The sequence below is a fragment of the Trematosphaeria pertusa genome (assembly GCF_010094035.1).
Source record: "Trematosphaeria pertusa strain CBS 122368 unplaced genomic scaffold BU26scaffold_11, whole genome shotgun sequence".
Lineage (NCBI taxonomy): Eukaryota > Fungi > Ascomycota > Dothideomycetes > Pleosporales > Trematosphaeriaceae > Trematosphaeria > Trematosphaeria pertusa.
Genome location: NW_022987222.1, coordinates 110371 through 122071, shown reverse-complemented (window position 1 = coordinate 122071; position 11701 = coordinate 110371). Strand labels below are relative to the sequence as shown.

The 11701-nt window shown below is 36.7% G+C and overlaps 1 protein-coding gene across 1 annotated transcript; it reads right to left on the bottom strand.

The window, feature by feature from the left end:
- Positions 1 to 8625: 8625 nt before the first annotated feature.
- On the bottom strand, positions 8626 to 10535 carry BU26DRAFT_552856 (uncharacterized protein). Its single transcript, XM_033832171.1, has 3 exons — positions 10411 to 10535; positions 10248 to 10366; positions 8626 to 10202 (listed from the first exon to the last, which is right to left on the bottom strand). Exons 1-3 carry the CDS (start codon positions 10478 to 10480, stop codon positions 8799 to 8801), a joined length of 1593 nt encoding a protein of 530 aa, XP_033680818.1. The 5' UTR covers positions 10481 to 10535; the 3' UTR covers positions 8626 to 8798.
- Between the last annotated feature and the right edge of the window lie 1166 nt (positions 10536 to 11701).

The following is an 11701-nucleotide window of genomic DNA, read 5'->3' as shown; positions in this document are numbered from 1 at the left end:
AGTAAGAACCTAGAATTAAATTCTCTAGTAGTAACGCGCTTAAATTGCGTATAATTAGTATTATAGAGAAACGCGTTGCGCGTTAAACTAGTATAGTAGGCTAGTTCTTAGAGTAGGTTAATCGCGCTCGTAGTTACTAGATTTTAGCGTTCTTTTTAGCTAGAATAGTAGTCTATATTAGATTTTTTACGTATACGTTATCTCTCTTAGCAAGAGCGTTAGTAGTAATCTAGTAATATATATAGATTTATTATTTATATACTTATTATATATATAATTAGCTAACTATTTTATTAATAATTTTAGCTAGCGTTTCTAGAAAGAGCTCTTAAAGCTCTTTAGTAGAGGTAGAGAGTGTAAATAAACCTAAGGCTAATAATAGCTCTAGTATTACTAAGCTCTAGCAGAGCCTTGCAAGCTTCTAGTTAAAGTTGTTATTCTAATTCTTATTAGTTATTACGTTATGTTACTAAACAGAGTTTTTATAATAGAAATATTAATTAGTATATTCTACTAGCAGGTTCGCTACTCTAGATTTAAGAACTATTAGGGTAAAGAGGTATTGTAGAGCTAAGGTCCTACCTCTAGATTAACTTCGCAAGAGTTCTTCTATAGTGTTTAGATTTATTTAGCTTTTTAATTAAGAAAGAAGCGAAGAGAGAAGGTATTTAGCTACTAGTAGGGTAGCTAGTTATTAGCTCTGCTAGCGAAGTAGAAAGGTTGTTAGCTCTGCTAGCAGAGTAGAGAATTGTTAATTTTTTATAATTTTGTAAAAGAGGGGAGAGGTTTCCGCACGTAGAAGTTTTGTAGAAGTCCTTCTATATATAGAGCTCTTAATAGCTCTCTTTAGCTTAGTACTAGTATCTTTCTACTACTAACTAGATCTACTAGTAGGTCTTATACAGCGCTAAGGGGTAAGCAATTAATTAGTAACGTTAATAAATTCTTAGAGTAAGTAACTAGGCTCTTATAGCTCTAATTCTTAATATAGCTATTAGTAAACGCTTCTTAATAAGGCTACTTAGTTTAGCTAGATATTATACTACTATCTCTAGCTAAAGAGGTATTAACCTTTAGATAATATAAGGGCTAGGTTCGTAGTCTCTACTACTATAAGCGTCTCTAGAACACCTAGCTAGGTAAGTTAGCTATAGACAGTACTATCTCTATAAGCTATAAGAATAAGAGGTGCTAGCAGGGTAGGTTAGGTTAAATTTAGCTATTTAAAGGTAAGAAGTAGAGAAAAGGCTCTAAGAGGCTCTATATACAGAGGTGCTAAGCGCTAAGGCGCTAGGCTAGGTTACGTAATAAGATTACGTAACTCGAGGTTATATAACCTAAGGTAAATCTCTAAACTAGACCGTTACACTAGCATAATAGCTCTAATTCTTATAGGCTACTATTCTAAGTTAGCCTTATCTCTCTAGTATATTATATATCTATTATTATAGCATGCTATTTATATAAGGCTGTTGTAGTCTACTTAGATTATCTTAACTATTTTCTTTTTCTTTAGGCATACTTACGCGAAGTGTTCTTTTTCTCTATAGACTAGGCATAGTTCTTTCTTAAAGTATCTTACCTTATTCTTGTTCTATAGAGTTTGTTTTCCTCTCTATAGAGTCTTAACCTAGTCTAGGTCTATAGAGTTCTCTTAGAATAGAGTCTGTAGTTATTTAGTCTTAATTATTAGTAGTATAGAGTAATTCTTACTCTATTAATATTCTAGGTTTTATTTATACTACTAGTTATTAATCTTTACTACTATTTCTATTATGTTACTTAGGTTCTTAGATTGTTTAGCGTGCGCTATATTATCCTTAACTAACTTCTTTAATTCTTTATAGAAGAGTTCTACTAGCGCGAGGTTATTCTAGTCTAGGTGTACGCTTAGCTACCTAAACGTTGCTATATACTAGAATGCTAATCTAGTTTATTATAGCTAAAATAGCTTCTTCTAAGCTACCTTGTAGGTGTTAACTTCTCTAAATATCTCTCTAAGATGCTTTATAAACCTAGTCTAGCTTTTAAAGATTTTATCTATAGACTATTATGTTCTCTTTATATTACTCTTATTTTCTAGCTAGTCTAATATATAGAGTTTAGCCTACGTAAAGGCCTCTTCTTTTATGTTTATTATAGCTTCTAGAATCTTATTCTTATTCTATAGAAATGCTATAGCGTTATATTATAGGTAGAGTTCTATAGCTACTAGAAAAGTGTTAAGGTTTTCTCTCTTGCTATTAAATTATTGTAGTAGGGTAATCTTAGCCTAAGTCTAACGTTTTACTATAGCTAGCTCTTCTACTTAATAAACGCCTATCTCTTAGAGCGCTATAATAATCTATTAGAGTTCTATAATCTATTCTTCTATAGTTAGCTTCTAGACTTAGGCCTTTCTAGGCTAGGTTCTAACTATTAATATAGTAGTTCTACTCTTTAACGTTAGATAGTTATTTTATTACAAGCTGTTCTCTTAACTAAGACTAAGAGTTACTTTTGTAAAAGGAGGTAAAGGGTATACTTTAGGCTAGAGATCTTTAGTAACAAAGAGGTAGAGGTAATAATACTATAAATTACAAGTCTCTATAGTAATTTTATAAACAAAGTAATAACTACTAGAAGCTATAAGAAGTAAGCTTCTTCTAGTTATATACATGTGCTATCTTAGCTAGATTAGGTACTAAGACTCTAGCTCTTGTAGATTACCTAAATTAGAGTCTAATCTCTTAAATTAGGTTCTAATCTATCTAATCTATCTAATCTACGTTACGTAATTCTAATTATTCCCGTAACTCTATACGTAATCTCTTATTCTGTAACTCTAGGCTTAGCTTACCGTCTTCTCTGTTCTAGCTAGCTAACTCTATTCTTAATTCTATAACTGTAATAGAAAGGTAGTAGCTATAAAAGCGCTTCTAGTTTAAAACTAATATAAATACACTTACTATAAGCTAAAAGAGATAGTTAAGAGTATAATATAGAAGTTTTAGAAGAAGAGAGACCTAGAAGGCGTATTTTAGAGCTTAGAGACGAGCTCTTTCTATAAGAGAGGGTAATATAATAGTCTAGTTTAGAGATTTACCTTAAGTTACATAACCTTAGGTTACGTAATCTTATTACGTAACCTAACCTAGCGCCTTAGCGCTTAGTACCTCTATATATAGAGTCTCTTAGAGCCTTTTCTTAACTTCTTACCTTTAGATAGCTAAATTTAATCTAACCTACTCTACTTATTACTCTTATTCTTATAGCTTGTAGAGACTATATTACCTATAATTAACTTACCTAGCTAGGTGTTCTAGAGCGTATGTATAGTAGTAGAGACTATAGAACTAGCTTTTATAGTTAGCTTAATAATATAGTTAGTTTAATAATAAAGTATATTATACGTTAAGTTAATAGAGTAGATAGTATTTAGCTTCTAGAGTAGAATTATAGTTATACTTATAGCTATTAAATCTTTACTAAAGTAGTAGCTTTTTTCTACTATAAATTCTAATACTCTCTATATATAGTATCTTCTTTAGTAAGTACGTTAGTAGTAATCTAGTAATATATATAAATTTATTATTAAAGTACCTAGCGTATAAGTAATTAGCTAACTAATTTATTAATAATTTTACTTAGCTTTTCTAGAAAAAGCTTTTAGAGCTTCTTTCTAGAGGTAGAAAGTATATAAGAGCTATCTACTACTAATAACCTAGATATTACTAAGCTTTAGCGTAGTCGTGCTAGCTTCTATTTAAAGTTATTATTCTAATTCTTATTAGTTATTATATTATATTGTTAAATAAGTAATTTATAATAATAATATTATTTTAAATAACTAGCTAGTAGGTTCTCTACTTAGAATTTAAGAATTATTAGAGTAAAAGAGTACTATAGAACTAGAGTCTTACTTCTAGAGTTACTTTATAAGAGTTTATCTATAGTATTTAAGTAGTTTAACTTAGGTATAGCTTCTTATTTAAAAAGTAAAAGTATATACTACTAGCGTAGTAGCTAATTATTAGCTCTACTAGTAGAGTAGAGAATTATTAATTTTTAAAATAGAGAGAGAGTTTTTATACGTAGAAGTTTTATAAAAGTTCTTCTATATATAGAGCTCTTAATAGCTTTCTTTAGCTTACTACTAGAGATATCTTTTCTACTACTAACTAGATTTACTAGTAGACTTATATAGCGCTAAAGATAAGTAATTAATTAGTATATTAATAGATTCTTAGAGTAAGTAACTAGACTCTTATAGCTCTAATTCTTAGTATAGCTATTAGTAAACGCTTCTTATAAGACTACTTAGTTTAGCTTAATATTATACTACTATTTCTAGCTAAAGAGATATTAACCTTTAGATAATATAAGAGCTAGCTTTATAGTCTCTACTACTATAAGCGTTCTAGAATATCTAGCTAGATAAGTTAGCTATAGATAGTACTATCTTTATAAGCTATATAAATAGAGATACTAGTAGAGTAGGTTAGGTTAAATTTAGCTATCTAAAGATAAGAAGTAGAGAAAAGACTCTAAAAGACTCTATATATAGAGGTACTAAGCGCTAAGACGCTAGGCTAGATTATATAATAAAGTTATATAACCTAAAGTTATATAACTAAGATAAATCTCTAAACTAGACTATTATAAGTTTATTATTTAAGCGTCTAGCGTATAAATAATTAGCTAACTAGTTTATTAATAATTTTGTCTAGCTTTTCTAGAAAAAGCTCTTAAAGCTTCTTTATAAAGGTAGAGAGTATATAAAAGCTATTAGTAGTAAATAGCCTAGATATTATAAAGCTTTTATATAGCTATATAAGCTTCTATACTAAGTTATTATTCTAATTTTTATTAGTTATTATATTATATTATTAAATAGAGAATTTATAATAATAATATTAATTAGAATAACTAGCTAGTAGATTTTCTATCTAGAACTTAAAAATTATTAGAGTAAAGAGGTACTATAAAACTAAAGTCTTACCTCTAGAGTTACTTTATAAGAGTTTATCTATAGTATTTAAGTAGTTTAACTTAGGTAATATACTTTATTATTAAACTACCTATATTATTAAACTACCTAAAAATACTAAGCCTCTACTAAAAAGCTACTATCTTAGTTAGATTACTCTAACTCTAAGCTACTTAAGATAAATCTAGATAAGCTATCTAACTTATCTATATTATCTTTAACTACCTAGTATATTTATATATTATACTCTAGCTTACTATAGCGTCTATAGTATTACTAAGCTAGCTAGCTATTACGTGCTACTACTTCTTCGCGCTACTTCTTACTCTTATTCTAATTTGTAACCTCTCTTTAAGTAACTAGCTATAAGCTAGCTTTAATTATAAGAGTATTCTCTTTCTAAATTTACTTTCTTTTACGTAAATTATACTTCTTTTTCTATACGTTAGCTACTTAAAGCTAGGCGACTTTAGACTCTATAAGTACTAGCTAATATACTATTAACTTATTACCTTTCTTAAGCTAATTAAGTAACTTAATAATATAAGTTAGTAATAAATTAAGATACTATATAATCTTTAATTAAATTAGAGTTAATTAGAACCTTACTTTAATAAGATTACTAGGTATTTTATACTTCTAGGTAGTAGTATTATTAGTAGAAAGTATTAGCATACGTAATTAAACTTTAAGCTTTAATACTACTAAATCTAGATTAAATAGAACTAAGCTAGCGTCTTTAAATTCTACTCTAATATTATTATTTATAATTAACGTATAAAAAGCTATATAAAATATAGATAGAAACTTAGTTTTTATAACGTAGTTAATATAGCTATATATTAGAATCTTAACTTAGTAGCTATATACTATCTTTAATAGTAAGAAGTAGCTAACGTTAGATAGCTATAGAAGATATAATAAATATACTAGTATATAGAGAACTATAATTTTATTCTTCTTATAGTACTACTAGAATTTAACTAAGCTATAGCTTTTATAGCTATCTAAAATTAGTAGATAATATATATCTATAATATAATTCTTAGTATATATATTAAAGTACTTTAACTATATAATACTAACTTTATTTATTATCTAGCTACTCTTAGAGATAGCTATAATCTAGTTACGTAGTAGCTAGCTACTCTTATACTATACTAAGAGGTAGTTCTTATCTATAATAATAAGAAATAGTAGAATCTATATATTACCTACTACTCTTACTATTATAATTACTAAAATCTACTTATAATTACTAAAATCTACTTATAATTACTAAAATCTACTTATAATTATCTAGTTAAAGGCTTTTTAGTTATAATTATCTTTTAGAGCTAGTAACTACTATCTAAGGTAATATTATTTCTATTATAAAGCTAGATTTATTAAAATTATATATATTTTTATTAGTAATGCTATACTTCGCCTTTATATTACCTACTAGATTAAACTAAGTCTAAATAATTATAGAATCTTCTTACTTTACTTTCTAATAGTTATACTTATAATTAAGCTATATTTTAAGCTTAGAATAGTATATAATAAAGTAGTTTAGCTAGATTTAGCCTACTATCTTCTTACTCTACTTAGTAAGTAGCTTGTTAGCTATATTTTAAATAGTAGTAAGCTAGAGAGTAAATTCTTACGTATCTAGGTTAAGTATATACTTAACTATTATCTACTCTTTATTTATAGTAAGCTTTATTTAATTAGGTATCTTTTCGCGTTATAGAGTAACTTCGTTACATTAATTATAAACGCGCTTCTAAGGTATAATATAGAGAGCTATAGCGCGTTATAAGCTTAGCTCTAGATTCTATTAAATAGTCTAGAGCGTAAGCTATATCTAGAATTTATCTAAGATTAATTAAGCGTTTATAGAGAGCTTTATAATAGAAATAGTAGTATTTAGTAAAAGCTTAGTATTTTTAGATAGTTTAATAATATAGACGATTTAATAATAAAGTATATTATAGCTTTTTATTTAAGAAGTAAGAGTATATACTACTAGCGTAGTAGCTAATTATTAGCTTTACTAGTAGAGTAGAGAATTATTAGTTTTTAAAATAGAGAGATTTTTATATATAGAAGTTCTATAAAAGTTTTTTTATATATAGAGCTCTTATAGCTCTCTTTAGCTTACTACTAGAGATATCTTTTCTACTACTAACTAGATCTACTAGTAGTCTTATATAGCGCTAGAGAGGTAAGTAACTAGACTCTTATAGCTTTAATTCTTAGTATATCTATTAGTAAATACTTCTTATAAGACTACTTAGTTTAGCCTAATATTATACTACTATCTCTAGCTAAAGAGATAATAACCTTTAGATAATATAAAAGCTAGCTCTATAGTCTCTACTACTATAAGTATTCTAGAATATCTAGCTAGATAAGTTAGCTATAGATAGTACTATTTTTATAAGCTATAAGAATAGAGATACTAGTAGAGTAGATTAGATTAAATTTAGCTATTTAAAGGTAAGAAGTAGAAGAATACTTTAAGAGCTCTCTATATATATAGAGTACCTATACTAAGACGCTAGATAGAGTTATATAACTTAGGCGAAGTCGAGTTAGACTATAGCGCTAAGTTAGACTATTATAGACTTTTGCTAATAAAGTACGTTATAGTTCTTATTTTAGAAGAGGTAAGAGATACTAAAAAGTGTGCGTCAGGTGGGGTCTGTGCGTCAGGTGGGGAAATACGGTAGCTTATCGCCTGAGCGCCCCGAAATTAAGCCGACTTCGCGCTTAACCTTATCAAAGGTCGGCTACAGTACAACTCAACGTCTCTAAACACAATCAAGCCATGGCAAAGCTGTCTAGGTTGCTGGAAGTGCGCCCGCGTGAGCAATAGTGCTCGTGAGCACTAGATCCGATCCTATTCTAGATTGCGGGCGGTAATCTGATCTTCTTACACGCCTCGACGAAAGGACTCACTCGTAGCCTCGACCGAACTTCTAGGCTATCTCGCGTGCACATCAGGACGAGCGACGAGATCGCGTCATGTGTCTAAATACCAAAGTAAGGTGGGATAGAAGGATGCCTTTGCGACGACTCGATTCGCGGGCGGTTTCGGTCTTCGACCCATGTGAAGGTACGTGGTATGATCCCGCGCGGTAAGTGACTTGGCTATTCGACATCCAGCTTACGAGTATAGGTTCTAGCACAGTGGCACGGCAATCCCGCACGGAATAGATGCCTGTATTAGTATCGAAGTGTGTAGAATCTACTTACCGCGCGAGATATTCGACGGCATGCTCATAAGTACCGCTTACGGTTTCCTTGCATCTGGACACGGTTGCGTATTCCTCCAACCGCCGTGTTCTCCAACCGCCCGCATTCTCTGGTTTCCCGCATTCTCTGGTTCCCCGCATCCTCTAAGTGGCCTTGCGCTCTAAGCGCCCATGCTCCATCCTACGTGCTTCTCGTGGCTGATTTACATCACCCCTGCCCTCTAAACTCCCCTGCGGGCTTCTCAAAGCTCACATGGTTGTTAGCTGCGCACCAACCGCTCGTAGACGGAGACCGCCGGCAGGCAAGGCGCAAGTCGGAGAGTAGCTAACTTAGAACCGGAATCCGGAATCCGATCCCGCACCGGTCACAAAATGGCAAATGGGAGGCTAAAGTCTGCTGCACGCTGCACAGAGGAGAAGACACTGCAGGTCGTTTGGCTGCATCGTTAAGAATCTAACATGCTATCAAATAACCAAAATGAATATAGCCCAACGTCCCAAAGGCTTATAAGCGGACAAATCTCCTACCAGCTCAGTCCGCAAAGCTGAAACCAATGACAAGTGCAACACCCTTTCTGTGAGCGCTTCTACTCTGCTAGCTTTCTTCTCGGCCTTTTCGAGGCTCCCTGGGTAAACGAGGTGTTTGGGGTGGTGTCCCCACTACGACTCTCATCATCGCCCGTTTGAGATGCCGCAAAGGACTGCGAGAGATGATGGGACTCCAAATCCTGCGAGAGCCCAGAGCCCTGTGGAAGCGGTGCGACGTCAAAATCCAGCTCTTGGGGCAATGCGTCAATGGCGGAGCAGAGTCTTTTAAAGTGGGTCGGCATCCACACGTCATAGACGCTCTTGGTGAGCTTGTATGCCGTCCATTTCTCTTTCCCGTCCAGTGCCGTGAAGTCGAACATATGGATAGGATGACGATAGAATGTAGTGTCTTTTCCCTTGATCACAGCATAGTGGCCGTAGATCCGGACCGACCGGTGGTCGTGCGAGACCGAGAAAGCGAGGATCTCGCGGTCGATCTCCGCCTCGCGCCCGGCCAGCCGGAAGAGCTCGACGACGGCCCGCACGGCGAGCGTCATGCTGTGCGCGTTCTGGCGGTCGGCGATGTCGAGCGCCGCCGCGCCGCACTTGACCTCGCACGTCAGGAACGGGAAGTACATGTAGTACGTGGCCATGAAGAAGGACTGGTCGCCGGCGATGAAGTCGCCGATGAAGGGCGCAAGCTTCTCCAGCTGCTCTTTCGTGAACGCCTCCCGTTTGAACCCAACGGAGTAGTCGGGCTGCGGGCGGGTGCCGGTTAGCGGAATGGAGTTGTTCCAGCCTTCGTTGACACTTTCGATCAGAATGTCTAGCTCCCTGGCACCGTACGTAGCCAACGTTTCCGCAGAAGGTACGATTAATCGAGTAATATCTTGGACGACTCTCGCTTCATTCCTGTCTTGTATATTTCGGCAAGTCCTTTCGAAAATGTCGTCTCGAAACAATGACTTGGTAGGGACCGTCTGCTCTGCGTAAAGCAAGGCCAAGTACATGTCTTTGCTATTTTCTGTAATTCCCAAATCCGACTTGTCCATAAAGCTTCCTTTGGTTTGAAGTAAAAGTTTGTACCGAGGGTCTTGATATGGGGCGCTCTTGGCTTCTCTCGGCTTCTGATCACTGGGCGTCGTAGAGCTAGCGCCGAGAGAACTCTCTGATCGTTTACGCCGGAGAGAGGGCGTGGACTTCTTCCTTGCGAGCAGATGCGCCATCGTATCTGGCTCAAAGTATTCCTTAGGCCAAGCTTGTTCCTTCCGCCAATAATCAATGGGGTCGAGGGGCGTCTCGGTGTTGCTGGATTGCGTTGCTCGATCGGTCGGTCGGGCGGCGGCAAAGTCTGCAGACGTACGCAGTCGCTTCGCGGAGGGTCCGGTTGCGGCGTCGGCCGGTGAAGGTTCGGCTTCGCGCGATCGTTTTCGGCCCGTGGGCTGTGGAGAAGTTGATTGACCCTGTACACTCAGCGTGATTCGACCCGTGGAAACGACGTGACATACCAAGGTCTTCTCCGCCGGGTGTGGTTGCCCAGAGCGGTCGCTAGGCACTGGGTTGAGGCGGGCGCTCCTGCGGATAGGTCCCTGCGCCTCCGATTTCCTGACACCCTGAGGGCGCTTCCCTATGCAAGTCAGTGGCAGTGGATGAGAACAGCGAGAGACGGACCTTGATCTCTTGGGTTTGTTTGTTTCTGCCGATGCTTTGGGGAAACTAGCTTGCCGCGATTGTTCGCCATTTCGACGGCGAGGAGGGCGAGACGAGGTCTCTTTATAGTGGTGGTGTGTTCAGTGGTAGAGGGGGCGAACTGTGAGAACGCGAGAACGGGTGGAGAGGAGAGGGTCTTGGCTGAGGCGCTAAGCTCTTCAGGTATAGTAAATGACCACTCTTGGCAAAATCACTAGTGGCTAGGACCTCAAGCTAAAGATGAGTCACGATTCATCAAGCGCCGGCTGTCTTGTTGCCTAGAGAGGGGCAGCGCCTCTAATCCTAATTCGGACCGTCACATTGGTAGGCGGGACGCTCGTCTAATACTCAAATTCCGCTGGCCAAGTCTATTACCACGATACTGTTGCAGGGACAACAAAGTGCTAACTCATGCAGAGCCCCGGAGAGCAAACTCCAGCGAGTAGAGCCCTCACCCGAGGACTACAATCAACGAAAAGGCGGCTCGAGGCGACTCCCGATACCGATCCGCTACTCGTGAAGAGAGTTCGATCGACTCGGACAGTTGAGGACGAGAAAGCAGAGCAAGTAGATAAGGTATGACAACGTTTCCTCACGCAAGCCTGTCACTAATTGAGAAGATCGCGCAGACGAATTTGCAGCCACCCAAGCCTAAACCTCCTAGCCTCCTATACGGCTCATTCCTCAATTCGTCGACCCCATCCACTCCGTCGACCCACACCCTCGCCCACATCCTCAAGCTGAATCTACCCACACCTTTTTTTCTAAGTGGCTCGAGTCTGTCGGACCGGATTGGAAACGGTGCTGGTCGGATAGCTATCTTCACCATTAGACGGTAGCCCTATATCAAGGAATTTGAGATCAGCGCCGGAGATCATCAGGCGGACGACTTCGCCACCGAGGAGCCTGTGATGCAGAGCTATCGGGTCGAGATATGAATTCGACTCGCTGAGACGCACGGTTGCTACTATTATTAACGAGCCTTTCGGCACGTGGTAATGCACGAGATCGATTGTCTGGTAAGCAGTGTTGGTGCTAGATCTATAGTTGTTGCTGGTCCCCCCTCCCATCTTCGCTCCTAGAGAGGATGCTCGTGGGGAGCAAGACCGAGTCGCGCTATTCGTTCTGGGCTCAGAAAGCTGACGGGATTGAGATGGCGTTGCGTTTGGCGATGTCCTCGTAGGCATCGTGCTCCGGCCTCGCCGTCTAGAAGCCTGACTATCAACACACGCTCATGATTTGGAAGGGAGCTAATATTGAAAGCGACTACATA

Bases quoted from the DNA above. Each gene is read 5' to 3' on its own strand.
- BU26DRAFT_552856 (XM_033832171.1), bottom strand. From the start codon at position 10,480: ATGGCGAACAATCGCGGCAAGCTAGTTTCCCCAAAGCATCGGCAGAAA. The intron at 10,367-10,410 runs GTCCGTCTCTCG...TGACTTGCATAG, and splicing joins AACAAACCCAAGAGATCAAG to GGAAGCGCCCTCAGGGTGTC. The intron at 10,203-10,247 runs GTATGTCACGTC...CTGAGTGTACAG, and splicing joins ACCCGGCGGAGAAGACCTTG to GGTCAATCAACTTCTCCACA.